The sequence below is a fragment of the Colletotrichum spaethianum genome (genome assembly GCF_022836535.1).
Source record: "Colletotrichum spaethianum MAFF 239500 DNA, contig02, whole genome shotgun sequence".
In the NCBI taxonomy this organism is placed as follows: domain Eukaryota; kingdom Fungi; phylum Ascomycota; class Sordariomycetes; order Glomerellales; family Glomerellaceae; genus Colletotrichum; species Colletotrichum spaethianum.
In genome coordinates, this window is record NW_026054772.1 from 2,195,386 (window position 1) to 2,222,983 (window position 27,598).

At 53.4% G+C, this 27,598-nt stretch overlaps 7 protein-coding genes across 7 annotated transcripts; 4 read left to right on the forward strand and 3 right to left on the reverse strand.

Moving 5' to 3' along the window:
• Nucleotides 1-1,586: 1,586 nt before the first annotated feature.
• On the reverse strand, nt 1,587-2,415 carry ColSpa_01489 (levodione reductase; the record flags this gene model as incomplete). The annotated part of the gene is made up of 2 exons (XM_049267701.1): nt 1,587-1,776; nt 1,835-2,415. The coding sequence occupies 2 exons, from the start codon at nt 2,413-2,415 to the stop codon at nt 1,587-1,589; spliced, it is 771 nt and encodes a 256-aa protein (XP_049123658.1).
• A 4,508-nt stretch (nt 2,416-6,923) lies between these two features.
• On the forward strand, nt 6,924-7,504 carry ColSpa_01490 (uncharacterized protein; the record flags this gene model as incomplete). The annotated part of the gene is made up of 2 exons (XM_049267702.1): nt 6,924-7,152; nt 7,206-7,504. 2 exons carry the CDS (start codon nt 6,924-6,926, stop codon nt 7,502-7,504), a joined length of 528 nt encoding a protein of 175 aa, XP_049123659.1.
• A 2,259-nt stretch (nt 7,505-9,763) lies between these two features.
• Nucleotides 9,764-10,532, reverse strand: ColSpa_01491 (uncharacterized protein; the record flags this gene model as incomplete). The annotated part of the gene is made up of 2 exons (XM_049267703.1): nt 9,764-9,817; nt 9,840-10,532. The coding sequence occupies 2 exons, from the start codon at nt 10,530-10,532 to the stop codon at nt 9,764-9,766; spliced, it is 747 nt and encodes a 248-aa protein (XP_049123660.1).
• A 3,150-nt stretch (nt 10,533-13,682) lies between these two features.
• Nucleotides 13,683-15,409, forward strand: ColSpa_01492 (uncharacterized protein; the record flags this gene model as incomplete). The annotated part of the gene is made up of 2 exons (XM_049267704.1): nt 13,683-13,718; nt 13,799-15,409. The coding sequence occupies 2 exons, from the start codon at nt 13,683-13,685 to the stop codon at nt 15,407-15,409; spliced, it is 1,647 nt and encodes a 548-aa protein (XP_049123661.1).
• A 5,819-nt stretch (nt 15,410-21,228) lies between these two features.
• ColSpa_01493 (long chronological lifespan protein 2) lies at nt 21,229-21,641 on the reverse strand (the record flags this gene model as incomplete). The annotated part of the gene is made up of 2 exons (XM_049267705.1): nt 21,229-21,422; nt 21,479-21,641. 2 exons carry the CDS (start codon nt 21,639-21,641, stop codon nt 21,229-21,231), a joined length of 357 nt encoding a protein of 118 aa, XP_049123662.1.
• Nucleotides 21,642-22,002: 361 nt separating this feature from the next.
• ColSpa_01494 (54S ribosomal protein L2, mitochondrial) lies at nt 22,003-22,981 on the forward strand (the record flags this gene model as incomplete). The annotated part of the gene is made up of 2 exons (XM_049267706.1): nt 22,003-22,231; nt 22,317-22,981. The coding sequence occupies 2 exons, from the start codon at nt 22,003-22,005 to the stop codon at nt 22,979-22,981; spliced, it is 894 nt and encodes a 297-aa protein (XP_049123663.1).
• Nucleotides 22,982-26,362: 3,381 nt separating this feature from the next.
• On the forward strand, nt 26,363-26,783 carry ColSpa_01495 (uncharacterized protein; the record flags this gene model as incomplete). The annotated part of the gene is made up of 2 exons (XM_049267707.1): nt 26,363-26,432; nt 26,533-26,783. The coding sequence occupies 2 exons, from the start codon at nt 26,363-26,365 to the stop codon at nt 26,781-26,783; spliced, it is 321 nt and encodes a 106-aa protein (XP_049123664.1).
• Between the last annotated feature and the right edge of the window lie 815 nt (nt 26,784-27,598).

Genomic DNA, 27,598 nt, shown 5'->3' on the forward strand with positions numbered 1-27,598 from the left:
GCCAATTAGGAGCATGCCAGCCTTCCTTCTCGGCAACACTGTTTTCTTTCTGTACCATCAGATCAATTGCTGACTTAACACTACTGTCGCCCTGACTCTTGCCATGGTGTTGTATCTCTTGACTGCCTCCAAGATTTGACCTTTGATGAAATCAGGTCTGATCATCCTCCCATGCCGGATGCTTGGCATCAGACCATGCCAGCTTGGGAAAGCCAGTTGAAGCCACCCCGCTGTTGTTTTCAGCAGATTTCAAGGATGTTTCGATTAAAGTATCGATGGGCGCGATAGTAAAATCGAGTCCCCTCTCACCAATCGCCTCTTCGTGTAAGGGCCGTACTTACAAGTCGACAGCGAGCTGATCTTTGCAATTTGCGGGGTAAGAGCTCTAGAAATTGAAGCACTCGTCCAAGGCAGCGTAAAATACATTGTTATCTGCTGAAAAGGGCTTCCCGTTGGCTATATGTGTTTTCTTCGTCCAGAGCTCTAGAAAATGCAAAGCACCCTTGTAGGCGTCCGAGCCGCAACTTTGTTGAGAAACACAGGTGTCATCAAGTCCTGAAGCAGACGGCGCTGGGCTTTCCACTGCGGTCTAGTCTTAAGAACAATGTGAAAGGACCTTGCCTCGCCTGACTAGATAATGCTGGAAAAATCAGCCCGGTCGAATTCCTTGCGGCGCATCAGTATATTTTGCCCTTCCCTGAAATCTGCGATGACAACAGTCGGCTTTCGGAAGGACCCAAGCCAGACTTGGAAGATGGGACTGCCGCTGTGACGGGATTTTTCTACAATCCAGGAGAATATCTTGTTGGGAGACTCCTTCCAAATCCTGTAAATGTCGCCAAGTAGGCTCCGAGTAGCTTCCTTGCTCTAAGGGATCCCGGGGATCGGCTTCGGAAGCAGCCGATGGTAAAGGGCAAATAGAGAGACTAGCAGCACAGCAGATGATGCAACGAATAGCGAAAGCCGTGGTGAGAAAGTTTCAGTGCTCAAGAGATGAGCCATGTTTGTAATGTTCATTGCAAAATACAAGTTGGTGCGAGAAGTTGTGCAGCATTCAAAGCGATGATAGGTGAATAACATAATTTTGACCGCAATTGCATAATTCGCGTCTTGCAGAACCTCGCATGAGGCCAAGGCAGGAGCCTGCAGGTAAGCCGCTAAAGCCAACGGAGAACATGATAGGGCCGACGGGGGAATCTTATGAGCCGCTGGGGTGCCCCGGACTTAAGTAACATTAATGTTTCAATTGACCTTAAAACTGTGTTTCTGGAAACAGGGCTGCCCTACGGTCTCTATGCCTCTATCTTGGATACCAACGTCATGGCCACCGGCTGGAGCTCAACGCTACCTCGGCGACTCTGTCATGCGCTAGAATGTTTGACCTTATGCTGGCTTCATCAACATGGCAATGAACCATTGGATATAGGTTCAGAGCAGCAGCTCATTGCCACATTTATACATTCTCAACAACAATGGGCGACAAATCGCGTCTTTGAAGGGCTTAGTTCTCTAGGGGCCGGCGTGTGTATTACAGCCAGCAGCTGAAATCTAGAACAAACACCGTTGACACAATAAAGCTACTCTGACTAGCAAAGTAACCCTCCGTCAATGATAACAGAAGTTCCGGTAATGTAACGAGATTCGTCTCCCAAAAGAAATCCAATCAACTGTGCCACCTCTCCTGGGCTTCCCATTCTAGAGATAGGGGGAGCCACTAGTTCCATAAGATCCTGGCCTGTCTCACTTGGTGCCATCATCGGAGTATCAATAGCACCACTGTATATTCCATGTCAGCCGTGCCCCGAATGTCCTACTGGCTCTCGTTTTGACTTACGGATTGACACAGTTGACTCGGATGTTCTTATGTCCATACTCCCTTGCGGCTGTTCTGGTCAATCCAAGAACTGCATGCTTGCTGGCAACATATGGGCCTCCTCCTTCCAAGGGCGAGCTCTTCAGTCCCAGGACGCTAGAAGTGTTCACAATTGAACCACCCTCAGTCAGGACTTGGAGTTCCTCACGTAGACAGTACATAGTACCCGAGAGATTGACGTCGAGGATCATGTTCCAGCCCTCATCCGATTGTTCGGCCAGAGGAGCCGTCTCCGCAAGGCCCAAGGTACCAGCAATATTCGCTGCACCATCCAATTTGCCAAAATTCTCGATGGTTTTGCCAATCCACGACTTGACCTGGCTAGGCTTGCTGACATCAACGGCCGAGACGAAAATCTTGGCACTAGGGTGGTCGAGGAGAACCTCAGCAGCAACTGCGTCCACGGCGGCCTTATTCAAATCTGAGATTGCGAGAGAAGCACCTCGATGGGCTAGGTAGATGGCCGTAGCCCGTCCGATTCCACCGCCGGCGCCAGTGACAGCAATAACCTTGTCTGCGAATGACTGGACAGTTGTTGCCATATTGAGCTTCGTTAAGTTGAAAGTACAAATTGAAAAAAAAGCTGAGAGATGCAGTTTATATATCTCACACAGAATAGCGAATTCCTCAACTTGCATATCGCGGACTTCATAATCTGTTGATTCAATGGGTGAAGTCGACGTCCAACCAACGTTGGTAGACTTCCGACGGTCCAACCCATCCACCGAGACCCCGCCGGGGTTTCGGGATCGGGGGTCTGAGTTCTTCGGTAGTGCTCCCACGAATAAGACACAAGAAGTCAAAAGCGCTAAATGCGCTCATACGGAAAGCACACAAACTCTAATTCTAACCGAGACGCTGTTGGGCTTCAACTGAGTGCCCGTGCACAGCTTTTGGCTAGTTACTGGAAGACCGTGTCGTCATGCTTTACTATGGACGCACCAACAACAGCGCTCATGCCTGACGGCCCTCAAAAGCCAAGTTATGTAATTCCTCATCGACTGTCGTAATGTGTCAAGCCTCAATAGATCTGACCGTGTATTACCCACCTCCTATTATGACCTGTCAGCATTGGTGGTGCACTAGGCAGCAGCGTGATGATAATGCAGAACGGGAGATAATGACAAGGTTCTCGTAAGTGAAGATCTCGCTTTATGGGGCAGTTGTTTGTCCTGACCTGCTCGTGACAGCTCCATCATTCATCACTTACATCACTGATTTCTTGGCAGCGATCTTCATAGAGGAATTTGCAGGTCCTCTGCACAGCATTGAAACCCTTCGTCGAGTAACGACTGGTGATATGTAAGGCAGGGAGCGAGGATCATGAGCCAAAGCTCTAGCATCTTTAAGCATGCGATCCACAAATAGGTCTAAAAATACCCTTGTCTAACAGCCGAAAGTGTCTAATAGCTTGATCCTAGGTGGTGGTATAATCCAATTCCTCGCCCACCTGATCGGCCGGGCGCTATGTCTTGGGTCGCCAAGAATAGCAATCCTGAAGATGCCAAAGTTTCTGGTTGAATCAACACGTCTTTGGTGAATTCGAACCATATGGAAGGTTGCATCCACCCAGCAGATACCTCGGCTCCTACTGTCCCCTCTGACGGCCTAGCACGAAGTTAAGGTAGCCGTCAGTCGCCAACCCAAGATTGCGCAGTATAGCACAAGGGCCATAACAGAAGGCAACATAAATGTACAAGGAGCGTTTACGGTCAATGGGTGAAAACAACCAAGAATTGAAAGAAAGATACAAAGGGTGAGACCACTACTTCCGATACCACATCCTACTTATTTTGGTTCGTCTTTGCTTGGCTTGGAGGAGAAACACGCCTTGCAGCAGGGCCTCGGGCGTTGGAGGACAGCCAGGCACATAGATATCGACGGGTATGATCCGGTCCACGCCTCTCACGACCGAGTAGCTGTAGTGGTAGTAGCCTCCTCCATTCGCGCAGCTTCCCATGCTTATCACCCATTTCGGGTCCGGCATCTGGTCATAACACTGACGCACAGCCGGTGCCATCTTATTTGTTACCGTTCCCGCCACGATCATTACGTCGGCTTGTCGAGGGGATGCTCGGAAAATGATACCCAGACGATCTTGGTCGTATCGCGGCATCGAGACATGCATCATCTCAATACCACAGCATGCGAGACCGAAGGTAAGAGGCCAAAGGGAGCTTTGACGTGCCCAATTGATAATCTTGTCGACGGTGGTCCTGGGGCGGAACGTGTCAGTTGCGGCTCAGGCAGAGGTTGTAGGTCTCTTACAGTGCATATTCGACAGCATTTGATGGTTCGTTAATGATCCTGCTCTCGAATGGCAGGCTATTTTTTGCAACGAGGCTTCCGCTTGTCGAAGCTGACTTTGAGTGCTTCTCCCTTCGAGTATCGTTCAATAATGACGTCGGCACCCTGGACACTCTTATCGCTAATGGTCTCAATCTCAAAATCGAGATCAATGGATGTAAAGCTGCCATATCTGAAAGAACCTCGAAACGAATCAGACGACGCTCTAGCTGAAGGGGATGCATCCATGCTTTGCCTCTAGTGCCATGTGCAGCATGTATGTTTGCGTGTACTTACATCTTAATCCTGTCTGCCCTGTCATTACTACCGAAGCAAGTTTTGCTTAGAGGAAACTTAAATAGACGGAATAGAGGCTCCGTGTAATACAACTCGTGAAGGGCTGCTGCTGTGTGAGGGGCAAAATCGACTGAAGTAATAAAAGAGCAAGAGTGTTCGGAAGAATACGAGTGAAAATAAGTTTTGAAGAAGAACAGAAAAGGAGCAAAGTAGACATTGCCACAACATTTGGCATAGATTCCATTTCCTCAAGTTTATCAGTCTCTAGGGCTCGTCCGTCTGGTCGGCGGACGAAGCGGCCCTTGGCTTGCCGACGCCGGCTGCACTGGCTTACACGATGAACTTGCTTTCCAATTCGCGTTAGTTTATCCGCTGCTCGCAGTGGGTCCTTTCTTCTGGAATAAGGTGAAAACCCACCTGCACCTCACTGGTCACACGCCAATGTGGGGTACTAGCCTACGGCCTTAGATTTGTCCGGCCACTCGGCAGGGCGGACGGGCATGTCCCTTCAATGGGTCTCAGGCCGTCCGCGCCATTCCGGACAAGAAGTTCGGGTAAAACCCACCAACTTCACATCCTTCGCCCTATCGTCCGAACCGCTCGGCGACCAACCGCTTGAAGTTTTCCAATTTCATTTCATTGACCCTGAACACGAAAGGCCCCTAGCCAGAGCGCAAAAGACGCTAACGGCTGTCGGGAAACGAAATGCCGGCTCCTTCCGTCGACCGCCATACCTGTGCCACCTGTGGGAAACAGTATCAGAGGAGCGCTCATTTACGCCGTCACGAGTCTACTCGTAAGTACGGTTGAGTTCCCGGGATCAATTCGTTTTGATTTCCTCTTATGTAATGTGTCTCGCTTGTAATTGCCTGTTTCTTTCCTTAGGGGAGCAACGCTCGGCCAGTACCTGGGTGTCTTGTTTCGACCGGTTCTGGTGAGATCTAGCCGTATCCCCGAGGGTGTGGAGACAGCCCTGTTCCTTGTAACTGTTCATCTGGTTTTATCATTCGAATTCATTCTTTATTTATTGGGTGAGTTAGGGTCTCAGCTCGTTCATCCGCTGATAAGCTGCAGACGTTCAGGTAGCTCGCTATAAATGCTCTTACTGTGACAAAGCATTTGCCAGACGGTATGTAAAGTTTCACCACTCTCTGCATATGATTCGAGGCGGCAATGAACTTGCTCATCATCAACAGTGACGTCTGCCGGAAACACACGATACACTGTCCCAATAAGCACGATCAAGAAACAATCCCAAACCTGAAGCGTGGCCAGAAGCCCCGTGCCTGCGACGCTTGCTTCCACAGCAAGCAATCATGCGACACCTGTGATCCCTGCAAGCGCTGTGTCTCTCGGAAGTTGCATTGCACCTATCGTAGGCTTGAGGAAACAACATCCGTCAATACCGACACTTCTTCCGCTGCCTCCTCGTCCTTGGCTCCCACGACGGTCGGTACGCCTGACAATGACAAAGACCGCACCAAAATCACCGTCGCCTTCCTTCTAGGCCTGACAAATCCAAATTCGGACAGTATCCTCGAGTTTCTAGCCAATGATGCGGCCTCCAGGACTGAGGGCGATGGCATTGACTCAAGCATAAAAACTGTCTTCCCTCAACATGCTCCGAGTATGCTGATTGACGAGGACTTTACTTTCCTTCCGTACGGCTTCGCGTCCAGTTTTTTCCCTGATTTTATGGAATTTCAGCCCATGGAAACACTCTCGACAAACACACTACCTTTCGCCACGGTTTGCTCGTTCGATGCCGAAACTTGGAGATCTCGCGCTGATGAGATTGTGTCGGAATTGCATGAGCTTCATAACAGCTTGGTAATCACCGACCCTTGGTATAATGGCTCCTTTGACCTAGATACTACGAAGTCGGTCTTTTCGGCGGAAAATTTATGCAAGTTTGCTGCAACATTCTTCCGGGTGAGCCACCATGACTTCCCCATCGTCCACCGGCCGACCTTTGGCACTGAGAGGACAAATAAACTCTTGCTCTTGGCTGTTGCACTTTCCGGATCTCTGAGATCACCGCCCAGCGATGATGTTTTATCTGCTCGCGGTTTGCTAGATCTTGCCGAAGAATACATTTTCCGTGGCTTGAGCAGATTGATGCCACCTGGATCCTCTCCCGAGTTCACCACTGAGGTTCAGGAGACGCTTCAAGCCGCTCTCATGATCCACTGTATTCAGTTCTTCAGAAATGATGTTGCATCACGGAGGAAGAACCGAACTCAGCGACTACCTGCCCTTGTCTCCGCAGTGAGGTGTATGGGTCTGGCGCAAACCAGGCACACGCCTATATTCCAGTACGAAGAATTTGTCCATAATGAGTCTAAAATCAGGTCGGTAATGTTCTATTCATACTTCGCGCTCTGACCGTTGATGTTTGTGCAGACTGGCCATATGGACGGCTTTGGGAGACTGGCAGCAGAGCGGCATGTTCAACTCGCCGCCGATGATGACGCCTGCTGAGTTGACGTGCGACCTTCCGAGCCCCCTGGAACTCTGGGACTCAAAAGACTCGAATGAATACTTTGAGGCGTCACGCACTCTCGAAATCGATGGCTCAAGACGGATATCATCGGTCAAACTTTGTGTCGATGCATTGATGCGCGAGACTTGGGGCGGCACGGGAAGCTTCCCCTTCCAGGATATTAACGGGTCCGACCTGCAGTTACTGATTTTCGGTATGTGTCCTCTATTCATTCACTGTTCTTTTCAAGGCAACTGACATTACAAGCACTCAATGGCATGGTTCTTTCGGCCAATCTCATGGGACTTCTGCCCGCAAGCGCTCATGCACTTCTACGTGCTACATCCAGATGGGAAAACATGTGGGAGAGCATTCGCAGCCGCATGGATCCCGCAGCATTCGAGAAGATTGGTATGGCCAGATACAATAGCGAGCTATGTTGGGCAGCCCGTACGATTATTCGGGTCGCCATTTCGGGGGACAAAAGCTCTGCGTACATGCAGAAGGTCGGCCATGACTCACTCGTGCAGCTGCATGAGTTTGTGCGCCAGTATCGTGACAGTTGAACCCCGTGCACAATGCAGAGCCGCAAGTTGTATGTATGATTGTTTGTAGATGCTACTTTGGGTTTCTCGGCACATGCCCAAATATCAAGCTTAGAAATCTTATTGTTCGTATGCTATCAGCTGAATGAATACCTGTCGTTCTGCTGAATGCGTCTCGACACGATTCGCCTATCGCCCCACTTTACTGTCAAGTCCGAGAACAAAACATCAAGTGATGATCAAAAAGGGGGTGTGAAGGAAGGGAATTGAAAGGGTCAGGATCTGGGCTGCTGGCGCACCTCCAACAACGAGTCAAACCAGAAACCAATCGTCATTTGCGGCTAACTTGGCATCATTGTAATTGGGATTGATATCCAGGCAAACCGGTTTGGCGGATCTGGCAAAGCATTTGCCGCTATTTCTACCTCGTGCCGTCTGATCGATGCAGTTGCCAGGTGATGGTACTGCCAGTCCCAGACCCGCATACAGTGTTATCGCACTATCCTTGCGAGGAGTATGGGCTATATTTGGCCTGTCTTAGTGTTTGTGCTGACTGCAAAGACCCGTGGCTCTATACCCTTCGAATTCAAAAGTGTTACTATATCGTTACGGCGTGAAGCAGCAGCAATCGAAAGCGGTGTCTGGCCGGCGTCGTCTGTACTGTCAATGATGGCCCCGTGATTAAGGAGGGCCGTAATCGTGGCTACATGGCCATTTTTGACAGCTTGGTTTAGAGCCGTTCTACCCATCCACCCCTTCCTGTTGATAAACACTGTAGCCCCGTTTTCGAGTAGAGTAGTAACTACAGCCGCATGGCCTCTTAAGGCAGCCTCATGAAGAGCCGTGTTGTTGTCTTTGTTTGGATTATCGATAGCTGCGCCTTTCTCAATTAACAGCTTGACTATATCTGTATAGCCTCCCTGGGCAGCCTTGTTAAGGGCCGTGTAGTTGTATTTGTCTGGATTATCGATAGCTGCGCCTTTCTCAATCAACAGCTTGACTATATCTGTATAGCCATTCCAGGCAGCCTCGTTAAGGGCCGTGTCGTTGTATTTGTCTGGATTATTGATAGCTGCGCCTTTCTCAATTAACAGCTTGACTATATCTGTATAGCCTCCCTGGGCAGCCTTGTGAAGGGCTGTGTTGTTGTCTTTGTCTGGATTATCGATAGCTGCGCCTTTCTCAATCAACAGCTTGACTGTATCTGTATAGCCATTCCAGGCAGCCCTGTGAAGGGCTGTGTTGTTGTCTTTGTCTGGATTATCGATAGCTGCGCCTTTCTCAATCAACAGCTTGACTGTATCTGTATAGCCATTCCAGGCAGCCCTGTGAAGGGCTGTGTTGTTGTCTTTGTCTGGATTATCGATAGATGCCCCCACATTAGAAGCATTCTTATGATAGTCTGGTGGCCCTTTTCGGCAGCTAATGATAATGGCGATTCTCTATGATAGTCCAGCGAGTCAAGACATCGGGTCCTCTCAATACGGGCCTTCGCTGTTCCCACATTGCTTGCTTGAGTGATCGGTGGGGGTGTCGTCTCAGTAAGATCTTCCTCATGACGTTCAGTCATTTTTTCATGTAGAAAAGCCAAGACAGTCTCATCACCGACGATAGCAGCCCAATGAATGGCCGTGCGCTTCATCCCGTCCTTCATGAGGATATCAATGCTTTTTGAGAGAATTAGAGTTATAGCGAGGGCTGTTTGCCTGTTCTCAATGGCCCAATGAAGGGGCCGTTGCGTCTTTCGGAACATCCAGTTTTTCTGGTTGTCAAGACCGGTGAATAGATCTTCAACGTTTTTCGAGCTTGCAGCCTGCCCAAGAAGTGTTTTGGCTGCAGGAAAATGCCCGTTGGCGAGGGCAGCGAGTATCGGGAACCCATATCTTTCTCCCTGGACGTGGATTTGAGGATGGGTTTGCATACGGAGTTCTAGCAGTCGGACCAGATTCCTCTCCGCTAGAATGTACGTAAGGTCTGCTGTTGAAGTGTAACGCCGAACTTCGTGCTTTTCGAGCATGTTATGGAAACGAATCCACATGGGAAGGGGAAACTGTTCAAGAAAGCCGAGCTGTGAGACAGCGAGTGCAACGAAATCGCTATGGTGGAGCACATGCTCCGTTGCATATCCCAGAAAAGGAAATTGTCCCAATACGTTTTGGCGGATCTCTTTCGCTTTTTCTTTATTTGCATTAGGAAGAGACTCGCTGTCATGCATAGTTCCCATTTTCGAGGCTGCAAAATTGATGTATGAATGGCAACACCGCTTCAGTTTGCCATGGCTCAGGCTCTCGAACTGCTCCCCAAGTTGGGGCCAAAGCTCCAATATTCCATTGTCTTTGATGAGGAAATCGCGTACAGATTCATGGATGAACTGTATAGTTGCGTTTTTTGACTTTGTGATCTCGGCTAGTCCCTTTGAGGAGCTGATAACAAACAAGTGTAAATCATCGCCGGTGATCTTTTTGGGGTCGTATATAGCAAGTTCTTCGGTTGGCAATTCGGAGAGCATTGCAAAGTAAAATTCCTCTCGTAATAGAGGTCGCTTTGCGTAGAGTATCCACTGAATACACAGCAGAAGGTCGTCCATGTTTTCGTTGTCGCGCCTCAAAATGTCTTTGAACAAGTCACTTAGCCGACTAGGAATCTCGCCCAGTTTTCTCTTTGCCGCGGCAATTTGACCCCGTGCATATTCCTTGTTCAAAATATCGACTACCAAGACGACCCACATGAAGACGCCATTGGCTTTTTCCAGGACCCCGATTTTGATATCTTCAGCGTCTGAACGCTTGCCTACCCGCAAGCAATTTCGAACGTATTTCTCCAAGTCTTGCTCGTGGCCGGGTTGGTTCTCAAGAGTCAGTTTCAGGCCGTTTTGGATCTCGATATGAGGATAATGGCGACTTGAGAAGCAAATCTGGAGATGGACGCCCTCTGCCGTAGCCTCGTATCCTAGTTCCTCGAAGTATGTCACCATTTCTCGTACCTGCTCTTCGTCACACTCGTCAAGGGCGTCAACGAAGCAAACCAAACGTCGATGGCCGAGGTTCATTACAGCGTTGCGAAAAAGGTCTCGGAGAACTTCGGTTGTAGGACAGCATGTCTGGTTTCGCGGGACAAGGACAGCATCATCGAGGACAGATTGCAAGTCCGGAAACCGCTCGAGAATTTGAAGCAGCAGAGATCTGTGTAGTCCTACTGTTGACTTCTCCAGTTCTTCTCCCCGTGCATTGAAGAAGAAGGAAGTGAATGCAGTATTCGCGTCAGGTCGCTTCCTGGCGCTGCTGAATGCGTACTTCATCAAGGTTGACTTTCCAGCACCAGGCTTCCCGCTGATCCATAAAAATCCATGATGCTGGGCTGCTTTGGTGGGATCAAGCCATTCTTTGTAAGATGCGTGCTTCAGGAGCCATGAGCAGGTTTGTCGATGCGCTGTTTTTATTGTTGCGTGTCGAGAGTCTAGTTGCTCAAAACGCAGCAATTCCAAGAAGTCTGTTCGGCAAACTTGAGACGAATCTTCGTCTGTGATCATGTGAGCGAGGTCAGTCTAATGCCTAGAGGGGTAACTTACGGTTTTGACTGGTTAGTATTGGTGTGCTCGCTGCCCGAACCTCTTGCACTGCGACTGGCATAACACTCATGACGTTTGGAGTGATAACATCAAGAAGTTCTTTTGCGAAAGCTGCTGCCGTTGCTGCCGCATATGGTTGCCATTGTTTGTTTTTATGGGAGTCGGCATAATCGCAGATTCCTCGAATAACAAGACAAGGGAAAACATCCATCAAACCAGCCGCTTCCATCTCGAAACATACGATGTCGAGCTCTTTGGCTAAGAGGTCACGGTCTCTGGCGCTTTTCACGACCTGATTCCCCGATGCGATGCCACCGTAATGGATCCTGGGATCCTCATTGGACCGTGCAGGTCGATCCCGCAATTCTGAAGGGTCGCAGTAATGGCAGTCTGGCTGTTGATCGTGTTCGTACGTGGAGCGAAACAGTCTATCTTCGAATAAACTTGGATATGCGTATGTTGATAGCGTGGGATACCGCTCAATCATGTCTCTAAGAATAGAGGGCACTTTGCTGACCGTTCGTTGGTGATGCGCCTTTAGCTGGGCGATGGCTTTCAGGACAAGGGGCGGGGGTTCTTTGATAATGCCGGTGCGTTGAATTCTACCTCCCGCAAGGATCTTTCCCAAGTCGTACTGTATCACCTTGTTGCCGACTACAATATCACCGAGTCGAATATCAGCGTCACCAGGAACACCGCCGCCAATCCCGACCATCAGCCGTATGCGAATGGAGGGGAAGCTTCGATGCATGTTGTTTGCCACGATCGCTGCATTGTTGGTCCCGTATTGACCTAAAGGCAGGCAAGCCATAACGATATTATGGCTTCCAATATTCCCGAGGGTGTATGTGTTGTCGTCGTTTTCTTTCGGAGGTAGACTGCCGTGGGTATCATCTAGCATAGCCTGACTGGCAGCCAACTCGATCGGGAGCGCGCAGATCCATCCCACGGTGTAGTCAACATGTTGAAGTATTTTTAAGGACTCGGTCTGTAATCGATCTCGGTCGTAGGGACTGGGCTCGGTTGATGTTCTCCGTCGTTTCGCATGGTTGGGGTATGAGTCGTCCTGGCCAAGCTCGCTGCAACCCCTCTTGTCTCTGCGAGCTTTTTGTTCGCCATGGTCGTTTAATCGTTCCATTTTACTGGGGCCGTGGTCAGATCAGGGTCTAGCATTATATGTTGGTAATGCTAAGTGGTTGAGATGTAGCAATAGATCAAGCTGTCATATACCAAACATTCTATCCTTCCGAATTGCATGAGAAAACGAGAAAAGGGATTGATGAGGAGGGGAGATTGGGAACAGGCAAAAGATCAGTCCTTTTCGGCAAGGCTGCCTTGCAGGGCAGTGCAGCCGCGGACTTCAGGCGTAGCCGCTGCCATGTTCAGTTTTCACCCTTGCTGCGTCGCGCATGCTGACTGAGCCGCAGACCTGCATTGAGGGATTCATCCCGGAGATAAACGGCAACCGTTGTCGTCTGCCAAGGTAAATGTAGAACAAATCATTCACTGCATTGACTGCCAGAATCTATATACATGTCCATGTAGCCAGCTAAAAATGACACTTATGTAAGTTTTCTTTTCCCTTTGATAACGTGTGACCTTTCATGCTTGCCTTGCGTTTTAACTCGTGATAACTTATCTGATCTTGATGAGAGAACCAATTTTCTTCAAGTAAGCAGTGGCTGCCTTGTCAACTATTCCCACAGCATCGCAGCAGCCGAGGCGCCGTTGTTGTATTGGAGCAATCCCCTGGATCGCAGGGGCGATAGCCATGGTGCCTGTGTGCGTGTAGATCTGCGATGCAACCTACAATCTTGTCCGAGAGAATCTGCGTAAATCAACTTCGTAGAATAGCTATTTGGTTTACCGCGTTGATAGTAACCCTTACCTCCCATCCTAATAACAGTCCCGGTTCACAAATCGACTGATTGTTCCTGGTTGCAACTTTGGAACTGTCAAACAATTCACCAAGAACCTTCGACACTTTCGAGATTGGTTTGCGTTTATTATCAGAGGCTCTAGACTGAAATGTGCAAGGCATCAAACGCACAACAGTGCGAGTATGGCGTGTGCTGGGGTCAGCTAATAAAAGAGGGTATTGCCGGCACTCTATCCGCTTTCGTGTAGAGAGCCATTCCTGTCTCAGAGAACCAACTTACTGCCAAATCCAACTGTCTGAGCACCCGCGTATGCAAAGCAGGCAATTGAGTAGTGTCATTCTCGTGTTCTGAACCTAGTATCATTGAACAATTAGATGCTGCATCAAAGGTAAAATCGGCCAAGATAGGCCTTGGCACGATTACACTCGCGGCCCGAGACCCCTGGATCCATAGCTGGGCGCACAGGGGATTCGTGGCCAGTAATTTCACGGACCCGCAAAGACTTTATGTCTGTCCTTCCATTCACTTGATCCGTCACGAGCCACTCTCCAACGTCGTTGAAGCTAGCTCCGCTGGGATGAAGGCTGGGAACTACATACCCAAGCTGTGAGACCGTAAATTAGGCAACAAAGGGCGACTCTTCAGGCCGCATCGCTTCAGCAGTCAGATCAATCCTGTGCAGTGTGCCTTCCAAACTCACACGCCTGGATCAAATCGCCGCGCCAAGTCAAAAGCCTCGTCACGAAAGCACATGGCTAGACGATATCCGGTCTCGCGACATTGGAGGGTAAGACCCAGCCAGCAAACATCGAGCCCGGTGGCGCTTTCTTGGATCTTTAACCGGCTGATCTCATACACAAACCATAGGCATACCCGCTCGCCACCAGAACAGCGCAACCACCGGCTCGTTACGTTTTGGTGGAACAAGCAAACCCCGCCTCGGCCTCGTCTAGTCGTAGCAAAGGCAAGGACGAGAATGATGGCGAAGAGCCTCATGGCTGGAAAGGCACGTTCTGGAGGCTCGTAGAGGGCAGCGCGACCGCCTTTGGCTCAGTCGCTGTCCTCGGATTGGCGGGATACTCCTACCATGCCTACTACAAAGACCTCGTCCTGCGAAAAATGGACAATGCTTTTGGCGTGGGCTTCTCGACGCCGGAGCTGACCGCCATGGGCCGACACGTTGCTCCCCACAAGCTTCAATCTGCGGATGACCTGACGGGGTTCGAGGGCGAAAACGAGTGGATCCCGAGAAAGGAACAGGACCTCATTGACGGCATCGTTGACGGGAGCGTTCGCGGCCAGTACCACCTGATCACAGGCGAGAAGGGCACCGGCAAGACCTCGATGATTCTCAAAGCGATGCGGCGGATCAACGGCGTTGGCATCGCCATGTTGGAGGCCCACGGCGACCTCGAGGTCTTCCGGCTGCGCCTCGGGAAAGCCCTCGATTTCGAGTTCCACGAGGACTACATAGGAAGCCTGTTCAACTTCAAGGGACCCCGCGACACAACGGCCATCCTCGACATCGAGAGAGCCTTCAACAAGATGGAAAAGGTGGCGCTGCTGCGGCAGAGACACATCCGGAAGCCGCTGATCCTCATCATCAACCGCATCCACGTCCTCCGAGACGACGAGGACGGGCGGAACCTGCTCGACCTCATCCAGCAGCGCGCCGAGATGTGGGCCGCCAGCCGCCTCGTCACCGTCGTCTTCACCAGCGACGACCACAGCACGACCGAGCACCTCAAGTGGCAGGCCACGCGCATGGCCGTGACGGACGTCCACGACGTGACCCGGCGCCCGGCCGTCGCGGCGCTGCGGGAGTTCCGCAAAAAGGTGTTCCACGAGGACGTGGCCGAGGACGTGCTGGACCGCGTCTACCAAAAGGTCGGCGGGCGCGTCCGGTTCCTGGACCACGTGGCCCGGTCCAAGGACATGCTGGCGACGTGCGACGCCATCTGCAAGCGGGAGAAGCGGTGGCTGCTGGGCCAGTGCTGGATCCTGGGCGGCGACATGGACCCGGAGGCGGAGGACCAGCAGGACTACGCCACCACGGCGTTCCTGTTGGCCAAGGCGCTGATCGACAAGGAGAAGGCCATGTCGCGGGAGGAGAGGCTCGACGGCAAGCTGCCGGAGATACCGCTCCACGAGGCGCGGCAGCTCATGACGCGGGCGGACTTTATCCAGAAGCACGACCATTTCAACATCTTCTCCATCGACTCCAACTCCATGGTGCGGGCCGACTCCGTCCCGATGCACAACGCTTTCCGCGAGATTTGCTCGCAGGAGGGCTTTGACGAGCTGCTCGAAGCCACGTTGGAGAGGCTTGATGAGCTGGAGGGACTGCAGAGGACGCGGGAGATTGTGTTGAAGGATCTTGTGGACGGGGGAGAGTTCCAGGCGGTGCTTCGCCAGGCAAAGGCAGACGGGGAGCCAGTGACTGTCACTGTCAAGGCTGGCCCGCCTCGGAAAGGATAGGGGAGATTCAGCTCGTAGTTTGCGGTCTGGAAGAAAAGGACGATGCGCAAGGGCTCAATGGCGGTCGACAACGGTCGTTGTGACTGTAAGTGAACTAGAACGGCGCCCACGGGTCACATGTGAGAGTCTTGGGATGTGGAAGTCATTTGCACCCATGGCCAAAGCTGCCGTTGAGTGACTGCTGGCTGTCGCCAGTCGATGGGCTCATTGGGAAATAGCGCCGAGAAGACGACATCAGCAGTTCCATGAATCCGAATCGTGAGCCTGCAGTACTGCACGCGTCAAGTGTACAGGCAAGATGAAGGGACACTCTGCACACTGCCTCGATGTCGGATTTAACTCACGATAAAGCCAATTGACCATGTGGTATCGTCCACACTAATCTTGAGCCTAAAAACTTTAATTATAAAATTGCGAGGATGTGCACAGATGCCCAGTTTCGGCCTACGATGAAATGGGTTTCAAGCGACTAATTGGAGGGGAAAAAAAGAGATTGGTTTTTTGATGTGAAAATGTTGATTTGAGCTTCTCGGAGCTTCTCGGAAGGCCTTTGATTGTTGCACTTCGGGGCAAGGCGCTGTCATCTGGCTGGTGAACTGGTAAGCGGCAAATAGTCACTAAGAGGCCGTCACAGATGTTTGTCACATGGCCTCGAAAGTAATCGCCTCAGCTGAACATTTCCAATAAACCTACTAGCTACTAAGATATGGTCACCCAAGACTGAAACAACAAGAAGCCGTCAAGGCCCAGCCGTTGCAGCATTGTTCATTTGTTTGTTTGTTTGTTGTTCATCCGATTACAGCAGCCCGCCTCAGCTTGAGGGACGATTCCAGACGTGGGGCTTCAGAACACCGATGGTGCGGCACTACGGAGGATCCTTGCGGGCCATCAAAACGACCGACGAACGGCCGGATGAGGAAAGGGTAACGGGGGTCGAGACCGGGCCGTGTGGGTTGGCGGAAGGATAAAGGTGGAGTGGGTGGTTTTTTGTTTATCGGGAGTCAAAGCAACGCTGCGAACAAATGTGTTGAGGGAACCGACGTTTCGGGGAGATGAGACGGAACGCCACCGGAGGAATGCTTGGTAGGGTGCTCAGTGCCTCTGGCCTGTACACAACAGGTTGAGAGTGAGGTTCAGCAGTCCAGCGAGTGCTGAAGATTCGGCCGCCGTCATGGAGGAATGAGAATCGACTGCGCTCGACGTTACATAGTGGCACGCTACATACTTCCCTACCGGTAGTGACGACGAGAACAAGAGGGGAAGCCACAAGCGCTGGGAGCAATGCACCCCGGATTCCGGAATGATGGTGCCATGCGGCGGGAAGCTAGTGGGTCGCGCCGGGGCCACGGCGTTCGATGACGGAACGCTGCGGCGTGCGTGATCGTGGGCGAATGGGCCGATTAGCTTCGGTCCTAGCTCCAGTTGCTGTGAGAGTCCCCGATCCCCAAGATACAACGGCAGATTGAGTTAGATAACGTGATGTCTTGTTCCAAGCTGGAGTGCAGGAACGCACGAGCTTGGGGGATTGTGATTAGTTGGTCAGCCATGGTTGACTTTGTGTGTGTTGGTGTGTGTGCGAGAGTCCATTGTGCATGCGGCATGAGGTCACGATTTGAGACGATAGTCGCCGTTTGCTGCAAGCAAGTGAGGGGTCCCAAGTTGAGAGAAGAGAAAGCAAGTCGTAGTGCAGAATCGTACATTGAGTGATGGTGTCGCTGGAGGTGACGAGGGGTGATGCATGCCGGATGACGTCGTCACGATGGAGGGGACTCCGGTGCATTGACGTAGTACATAGAGCCGGAGAAAAAGAGGTCAAGAGAGGATCTAGGTGTCTAGGAGAAGGGGTCCAACTACGAGCAGTCGAGGTTGGGTTGGAGGATCGCGAATGTGAATGAGGGGAAATGGAACTATACTAAAATGGCTTCGTTGTGTGGCTGGAGTTGTGATACTGGCCTACAGCGGAGTCCATTTCCCCCATATGCTACTACCTAGGCACAGTACACCACACCATTTGCGGTTGACGTCGGTCAAATGGGGTGTGGACGTTGAAGAGGGCGACGGACCAGCGCGACATTCCTCGAGTCAGCGGAGTGGAAATCAAACAAGTTTTGTGGACTGGACCAGACAAGAAGGAGTTGAGCTGAAGAAGGAAGGAAATGAGTCGGAAGCGAGTGGAGGAGTGGCGCAGGCGCATCACGACGTGTGTAAGAGGCCAAAAATACAAGAGAGGCTGCGAAAACAATGCAGATCTGGAAATAGGACTTTTTTTTTTTTTTGGGCGGTGCACCAAGCAGCAGCAGCCGCCGCAACTCAGAGGCCGCTCCCTCCATCTCATCACATCGCCTCTTCCTTCCCGTGGGTCCGTCTCTGACTGCGGCCGATCGCGATCCAATGCACAATCCATGCAGTCCAAGCAGAGGAACCCACCAAGCCAACCAAACGTCGGGGAAGCCGCCAGGGGTCCACACCTGCCAGCCTGAGGAATCAACATTACCTTGCCTACCGTACCTACCTCCTCTTACAGTACCTACGCAGTCAGTCGAGTGCCAGGCCAGGCACAGCATACACTGCAGAGGTACACAAGTACAGAGGGGCTTACTCACCTAGGTAATGCAACGGAGGTGCTGGGTACCCTGCCCAGGCTTTAAGTCCAGTCAGTTATCCTGCGCTTCCACCACTCGCCGTGCCCGACGCATGGCGGCCCTCGCCTCACTGCGGTTCCGAGCCCAAACGCGCCCGAGCAGGCCCAACCTCGCTACGGGCCAATGTAGTCGAAACAAGCTCCAAGATACGGGCGAGGGGAGACTGCTGGCATCGGAGCAGCGAATGGACCCCAAAGTCTGATGTTGATGCGTCCCGGCTCTGCATCGTCCGGCTTGGATCAGTGCCTTACCTGCTTCAGCAATGGGGAGACGAAAAAGAGAGGGAAAAAAATCAACCCAACGCTGCAACGACACCCGACGTCACCCCCCATCATTATCGCTGACTACCTAGACTGACTACTGACTAGACGCGCGCGCCGGCGCGGAAGACGCGGCCGTGGAAGAGTTGGCAGCCAGGTGCGAGAGGGAGCAATAGCCCCCGGGGGAAAATAGGTGCTTGAACCCATTCCATGGCCATCCCAGCCTCCCCGTCCCCCGCACTAATACCAGAGGTAAACTAGGTACTACGGCACCATGATACGATAGCATAGGTACTACCTACGGAGTACATGGTGCCTACTGGCGCCTACTATGTGTACATATACACACCACTCACACGACTACCTACCCTTACGTCCCAGCCGGTCCCCGCCTTGCCAGATGTCTGCGTCTGCATTTGTCCGTCCTTGTATCTGCATGTCGAAAAACAAGCCTGCGAATGTAACCTCAGCTGGTGAGATGTGACTGACGGCCGGGGACCTATGGTGTGTTGGAACACTACCTAAGCTGACCCCCCAGCGCTGCACCTGGATGAAGTGATGTGAAGTGAACCCACTCCCATCACGAGCTGGCAGCACTGCAACGGGCACCTGCTTCTGGCATCCATGGAACCCATGTGGCATTGACGACTGAAGATGGTGGAGAGAGCAAGCGCACCCGCGAGAGAAAGAGAGAGAGGATGTGTGTCTGTGTGTGTGTGTGTGTGCGTGTGTGTGTGTGGTGTGGATGAGGATGGGAGCTGTGTCCCTGCAAGCACCCTCCCCCGCCTACCCAAGCCGACCAGCTGTTGGAGTGCTGTGGTACTGCGATATAAGACAAGACGACAGCCTCCAAAAGCCGCGCTCTGCTCACCTGCCCCGACTGCCCACCTCACCTCGCCCTGCCACCACACCGCCGCCCATCACACCCACCAGCCAGCCATTTGTGTGACATTCCATTCCTGACAAAAGTCGCTCACAATCTTCCATTTCCTTCCTTGCCCCAACCTCCTCCTCTATCGCACCACTGCGTGTACCAGATTGTCCCGACAACCTCTACGCATTCCCTCGAGACACCCGACAATCTCCATCCTGTAAAGTCCCATCCCTCCGTGTTTCACAAACATCACGAGCCCCTTCCGTCGTTCTGGGAAGCAGCAGCAGCAGCAGAAAAGAAAAGACCAAACGAGAAGCGACCCGCCCATTCACCCAGGCCACCAAAACCACCGGACCCTGGTCGGCGCACCCGCACCCGCACCCTGCAGGTCACGAACCACCACCACCACCACCACCACCCCGTCATCCTCAGGCCCCAGAACAAAACCCGTCGACTTTCGTCACCAGGTTTCCAAAACCCCGCTATTTTCGTCCCTCAACCCACCTCATAAACAACCACAACTAGCGTACAAACCCCGACCGACACAACTCACGAGATTTGCATCACGCTCGTACTTGTCAACCTCACTACCAGCAATCCCTTCGCACTAGCCCGGCATCGCAAACACCTTCAAAATGGCCGCCGCCGTCGAACGCAGTCCCCGACCCATTCCCCTCCCGGTCCCCATCCCAAGCGTCCCAGAGGTGAGTAGTGCTGCGCCCGCGCCCGGCCAGTCGGTATCGCCAGAGCTAACCACCGTCCTCGCCGCAGGCATTCTCAAGAACTCATACCAAAGATCCCCGCCCACCTCGCCGCCCGACGAAGCTCCCCTCACCGAGAAGGAGCTCACCCTCGTCAACACCCAGTACAACGCCGGCCACCGCCGCTCATCCTCCGCCGCCCGCCCGTCCGGCTTGCGCCGTCAATCCAGCCACACCCCCTCCCACCAGGGCGACGACGAGCAGGACCTCGAGTCGTCCCAGCGCCTCAAGTGGGACGAGGCCAACCTCTACCTGACGGAGCAGGAGCGCACCTCGACCATGAAGATTGACGAGCCCAAGACCCCCTATGCCAAGCACTACGACCCCACCGAAGACCCCTCGGACGACGAGGAGATGGAGGGCTCCAACATTGAGAGGAAGCCTCGCACGGCTCGCGTTGGTCCTAGCGTGGAAGATGATATCCCTATCATGTCGCTTGGCGAGCCGGAGGAGGCGGTCCCGGAGAGCGAGTCGTCCAAGGAAAAAGCCCTCAAGGCCGTCCACGTCGACGACAGCGCCAGCGCACATGGCGACGATGACGAACTGGCCGGCCTTTCGCCCGAGGAGCGCGAGAAGCACCGCCGTTTCGAGGAGTTGCGCAAGAAGCACTACGAAATGAAGGATGTGGCCCACTTGTTGGGCCACCCGAAGAATTACTCGAGGAGGAGGATGATGACGAGGGCGGCGCCCGCCCGTCTCAGGTCCCTGCTCTTCCCCGGCCCAGTCAGGCCACCAACGGCCAGGCTTGATCGGCTGGCAGCGCTGTTATTTGGCCGGCCCGCCGCGGCGGCAAGGAGAGGGGACGCGACGGCAGGGGGGACGCATTACGAGCATTTTCACGCACTGTTCACGCTTTTGGGGTTCGAGATCGAGATTAGCATCCGGCAACGGCGTGGCACACGAAGGAGTTCTGGGTGGATATCACGAATGGGTTGGGCGGCGTTCCGGGGCCTCCGTGTCTGTAATCGTCGCGAGCCGCCATCGCTGCAGCGCACGCCACGTCCTCGGCCGGCGGCGTCTACGCCAGTGGATGGGAGCATGTCAGCACGAATCAGTAGGCTTTTTGCTTCGGCCAGAAATTGGCACTTCCAATAGAGTCTGAATTGTCCTATCAACTCCATGTCATTCGTTGTGTGAAACCCATCGTCCCGCCGCCTCTGCCGTGCGGCCCAACTTGAAAAAAAAAAAATCAGCTGTTTTATGTGCGCCCTGCAATGCTTCTTCTAGATACTTGGCCGCTCGTGGGTATCCGGTTTTGACTCGGCTCATCCAGCTCCGCCCTTTACAACAGGCCCTTGCGCGCCAGCTCAACCTTCCTCGCCGCCTCGCCAGCAGCGAATCCACCTTTCGAAACGCAGATCCGGCTGCCTTCGGTGAGCTCGACCTTGTCTTGGTTCGCAGGCCAGGGGCAGGGGCAGTGGTGGGGGAAGTGGACGCAGGCGAGGGTGTCGGGGCAGAGGTAGTGTTCGCAGTAGGCTGGGAGGATTAGCTTTGCTTCTTGGACAGCACAAGAGAGAGGCGAGATAACATACATCCGTCGTATCTTTGCTGGTACTGCGAGGGGTCGCTGGGGACGTTCTGGGGCTGCTGTTGCTGCTGCTGGCCGCCGAACATTTGATCAAAGAAGCCGAACTGGGCCTGGGCCGAGCTGATCAGGGTCAGGAGGACCAACGGGAGGGAGGCGAAGAAGCGCATCTTGACGACTGTGGTATCGGATGCCTCGAGGCGTCTTTTTTACTTGCGATTTCCGGGTCGAAGCGTCGTCGGTCGTTCGCAGTGGTTGCCAAAGGTATTTGTCTTCCGCTCAATGTCGCCGAGCCCGCCCAATGCGCCTAGCTGTCCAAAAGACCACCTCAGAAGAAGGCGGACCCACACCCTCCCCGAGTGCTTATCGTTATCGCGGCCAGCTGACTCAGCCGGAAAAATACTCTCAGCTCATTCTCCCTTGTGCCTCGCCAATCCAAGGTGCAGTGCAAAGCTTCGACCGGACGCGAAATCGCTGCTGGCCATTGACGAACCGACGACGAATGGGCCGCTCGTCCACGAAGCACACCTCATGCGTCTTTTCCAATTGCAGCAGCCCCTGAGGGCCGCTGCCGCCGGTCTCCTGCGGACGACCGCCCCGATCCAGTCCTCGACGTCGACCGCCGCGCAGCTGCTCCGGGCCGACGCCGCCAACGCCCTCGTGGCCGGACGCAGATACGCCTCCGTCAAGTCGCAGGGTGCCTACAAGCTCGCGCCCAAGCGTACGATACCGAAGAAGCTGGGAGCCAAGCGCACGGGTGGTATGTTCTTGCCCTTGCCCCTCGTCGAGCTCGATTGAGGACCCCGTCGCCGTCTGGGATAACTTCCCGCTAACGCATCAAACAGACCAGTATGTCATCCCCGGCAACATCATCTACAAGCAGCGCGGCTCCCTCTGGTGGCCCGGCGAGAACTGCATCATGGGCCGCGACCACACGATCCACGCCATGGCCACGGGCTACGTCAAATACTACCGCGATCCCGCGCGCCACCCAGACCGCAAGTACATCGGCGTCGTCTTCAACAAGGACGACGTCCTGCCCTACCCGACGCACGCCGAGCGCAAGCGCAAGCTCAACATGTCTGCGCACCCGATCGTCAAGCCCGCCGAGACGCCCGCCGTCTCCGCCTCGGGCATCCCGACCCAGATTGTCCGGCCCTCGGCCCGGACGGCCAAAGGCGCGCCGACGGAGCCGGCGAGGGTGCTGAAGCTGCGCGACGACTACTCGTACCGCGAGGACAACTGGCGCATCGGACGGCTCGTGAAGCTCCGCGTCGGGGGCATGAGCCGCAAGGCCAAGCTGCGGCAGAGGCGGTACGCCAAGGAGCGCACGATGGCCGGGCAGCGCGCGGCGCAGGCCAAGTTCGCGGCGATGGAGGTGGACGAGTGGACGATTGCGGCGTCCAAGAGGCTGCAGGAGCAGAGGAACGCCGCCGTCGTGGCCAAGAACAAGAAGAGCAAGCAGAAGGCGCAGAAGCAGGCCAAGAAGGCCGGCAAGGCCAAGCGGTAAATGGGCCGCGGGGGTGGCCGAGAGTGTCCCAGCCGGGAGTGAGCGGGGAGGAGAATGGGATGATGTGTATCATGGCCGTCGGGGCGCGGATGCTGCGCGGCTATCTAGAGTGTAGAATATCTTGTACAAATCCATACTAGCCATCCATGAGACCGAGTTCTTCCACTCCGCGTGTGAGACGGCCATAACTCGATTCAAACTTCTGCCAATGTTAACTTGCGGCATCTCACTCAAGTTTTGGGCAGCAATTTTGAAATCAAGCTCATACTCCTCGGAGAGCCTCATAGACTTTATTGCGTTTTTGAGATCCCTCCATGATTGATGGTTCAACCAAAGATTGAAAAGGGGCTACCAAGGTGCAGCCAGTGTTGGCGCTTGCTTTTCCCTAGCTAAAGTAGTGAGCGAAAGAAGTGCTTAAGTGGGGTGGCACTTACAATGTACCTCTCTGCCATTTTGACATGTCGAAGTACCTTGCTTGGTCCCTGCCACTTCAGTCGCGTTTCGCGTCGCCATCTCGACTATCTTGACTCTTCATTCTTTGCTCTCAAACTTGCCCTCGTCTCACGGTTTGAAGCCGGAAATCACCAGCTCCAAGTTCCAAGTCAGTGCTCTCACTCTAGCACGGTGTCTGATTGAATCTCGATGCGCAGCGGTTCTTGAATGGGCCAACACTCGGAGTGATCCCTCCGCAGCACCCCCAGTCCGGCATCTTAGCCCGGTGGGCGGGCGGCGCATCATCACCGACATCAAAGGAATCTCACAATGGCATCCAACGCTCAGCTCGCCCCGTCACCCGGGCTGCAGCACCCTCACGCAAACAACGCGGCACAAGACGTCGTTGCCTCGACAGCACCTGCAGCAAACAATGCTCTTCGCAACGTGTCGCCCTCGTCAGCCTCGAGCGCCGGGGAAGCGTCTGGAAGGAAGATGAAGAGGACCGGAGCGGCCAAACCGTTTGTGAAGCCAAGCCCTCACGGGCAAGCACCACCGCCCTGGGCGACTTCTCTTCTTGGCGGGAGGGGTTCTATCGGATCTGTGGTAACGCCTTCCTCAGCTCCGGCTCAAAGCAATTCCACTCCAGACATCGTTCCGGCCATAGACCCCATCGACCGCCCACCAGGCCCAGACACTGCCGACGACTCAAGACCCCGCAGCCCGGAACCTACGCAAGTCGTCAGCGACATTGTGCAGCCTGAGCCGGAGGGCCCGTTGGCCATCAAGCCTGAGGCGCCATCTTCCGAGGAAACTCCTGATGCCGATATGAGTGGCAGGAAGAAGACACTCGCGGCACATGCCAAGATCCAGGCATTGCAAGAGTCTTGGGAATCAGGTGGAATCGCACCTGTAGCGAGTGGTATTACAGGCTCAACTCGGGGCGTGGAAACCGCCGACCGAGGAAAGGATTGGCTTAGCGGTGAGTATGACTTCTTCCGGAGGCCCACCAGCAGCTGCCTTGCTGCAGCATGCTTTCCGCACTTCAGCTTCGGTGGGCTAGGCTGTAACAAGTTCTGCAGGATCAGGTTGGAGGATGACTCATGTGCTAATGGAAGCGTAGGTGATTCGGTAGTAAATGGTGCTACGGCCTCGAGGAAGCGTTCTTTGCCCGGAAGCCTGACTGGCAACGAGGCCAAGCGACGGATGACTGCCATCCCGCTTCCAGACGTCCCTACCAAGGCACCCTCCGAAGGAGTGTCGACACCAGTCTCTGTTACCGCCGAGCTGGACCTGCTGAAAGCCGGCTCTGTAAGTAGGACCAACGGACTAAAATCTACCGTTTTAAGGAGCACGGAAGAGACCAACATGCCTCCATCAAGGACTTCGAGGCCCAATGAAGCCCAGATCATTGACTCATCCGATGAAAGAACTGATGATGAGAATGGAGCTGATGCAGATGGGGATGCCACGGACGATGACGAGACAATAGAGGGTCGCGAAAGCAACATCTTGGAATCAGAACCTGCGTCAACTGCCACGCAAGCGGACAATGTAAGAGAATCTCTTCAATCCCCTGTGGGAACATTGTTGCTAACACACATGCCAGCTCTTCCCACAAGAATCGCTTGAATTCAGTTTCACAAAAGGTGCAGACTCCCGCGGTTATTTGCAATGGCGGACATCTCAAGGCATCGAGTCCTCATGTGGTACCATTCTGCCCACAAACTACCAACTGCACTCCGATCCAGACTACCCACTCATTTGCCCGGTGCGCAACTGCCGCACAATATTTCCCAAGATGAACGCGCTCGGCGCCCACTTTTGCGTGAGTGCCCTCAAGCTCCCCTGTCCGACATGCCGCTCCGTACCAACAAGGACGCAACGCTGACACCCTTAGGGCAAACACCGGAGCTCCAAGTTCAACGACAACCTCGACGGTACATTGAGTTTCGTTGACTACTATAAGAAAGCGGGCGCCAGGTACTCTCCTCCCATTGTGGTGTCGCAGAACCCTCTTCGAGGCGACGAGCCTCCTATGCCGGAACCTGCAACGGCAGGAGCCAAGGCCGCGGCCTCGCAAGCCCCCAATGCAACGCCTACGGCAGTTCCCAAAACCCGCGTAGTCACGCTCCCGAAGCGTTGGACAGCACGCAAACCGTCCCCATCACATGATTTATTACTGGGCCAAAGCCAACCTTCCCACTCGGCACCCAGCAGCCAGCCGACCCGGCCCGTCCCAGACAGTATGGACCTATTGACTTACCTGTCAGCACATCTCTCACCTGCGTACAAGATTCCAACAGAAAGACCGGATATCAAGGCTTTGTTGAAGCTTCCTCGAAAACGCCTGTTACCACAGCCGTGGCGGCTCAAGTATACAGGAGTCGGCCATCTAGCTCCCCTGGCCACGGTCGCCCTGCTCATCTATCTGACTGGCGATGAAGCACCCATGGCGTGCTCCGTTTGTCGTCAGGATACAAACCCTTTCGAAAACTTTCTTCAACCGTGCATTGTCTTGGCCGACGCGGCTCCCCCTTCTTGAAGGAGATCGGAAACAAGGCATGTGCCGGTTGCCAGTGGCGATCGAACTTCCGGAGAGAGAAGAACAATTGCTCATCCTTATCCACCAATGTCCATGCGTCCCGGTCAGTAGCCACTCACGCCGCACCACCTATTGCCGCACCCTCTCCACCACCGTCTACCGATGCTTCCGCGGATACATACCCTTTGCCGTACTCTGCTGTTCAAGGACCTCAGTCACCACCAAAGAGTCGCTCATCATATGTGCCTCCGGCTCACAACAGCAAAAGCTCTCCTCCAGGCGGCCACTCGCGACGAGTCACAAGGCACTCGCTAGCTGTAGCAAAGGTTGCCACCGAGCCCAGCCCGTCCAACGCTCCAGCTCTCGCTGTCACCTCCCTCAATGGCAACTTGATGCCGTCCAACATGCTTGAGATGGAAGATTGGGAAGTGGCTCCCGGCAGGCTTCGCGACGAGCGTGGCGCATCACCCACTAGTAAGTGCCCATTCACTGCCAAGCACGCTACACCTCTCTAACCTTGTACTAGATGTAGCGTTTTCCAACTCATACCTGACGACCAATCAAGCTGTCACAGTATCTGAGGACATATCCTTCAACGTCATCGTCATCAAACCAGGCGATTCGCACCAGTGGTCTGCGGAAGCAGACAAGGTTCGCATATGCTCCCTCGCGACAGGGAAGCTCAAAGTCAGACTCGATAATACGGAGCCATTTTCAATGGGACCGAACGGCATGTTCAAGCTGAAGCCCAGCACTGCCTGTACCGTCGAGAATCGACTATACGTCGACGCAGTAGTACACGTCACGACGGTTTCGCAGTTTTAGCGCGTTGCTTTCTGGGGAACAAAGAACAAGGAATAGCCAGGCGTCAAGTGTGTGTATTATATGCAATGGTGGCAGGCAGAGTCTGGATCTGCAGGCATTTGCATAGCATGAGGGACCCGTCATCTCACTACTTACGTAGAAGACATAGACGTCAATAAAGATAATCATGTCATCCTTCCTTTCCGCGTTCCAGGCTAGAGAATATGCAGGACACTTTTATTTTTGAGGGGGCGACTACATGGTCTTAACGACAGCTCAATACTTGGGTTCTTATACCACAGCAGCACAAGCTTCTGCCACGAAATCTCGGTATACAATATTACAAGACTGGTTACGACTCGTTATATTGGATGGACCAATACCCATGCAGCAGTTGCTACGACATTTACATGAAGAAGTGTAGCCCCATGTAAGACGGTTGATAGGATCGTTACCATCTCCACAGGGGCAGTTGATTTATTTTGCCACATCAGGTCAAGAACTATGTCAGGACAGAGTGCGCGGTAGCTGATTTTCTCAGGGGAAGAAATCATAGATGTTGTAGCTAGCATCGTAGACGCGGCAGTAACAGAATAAGATGTATTAAGCATGTGTCTTCTGATTGCAATGGACCGGTGCCATTAGTGTTCCCAAAACTCGAGTCACCAGTTCATTCTTTTTTTGCGAATTGCATCTGAATGACAGTGTTTTTCATGACGAACAATTTGCAGCCCGGTATCTGAGCCTGAAGTGTTACGAAGATGTGTTAGCAGCATACTCTGACCGCAATTACTACTGTCATCTATCATTATGTTGAGCACTTCCAAAGTCTGAGC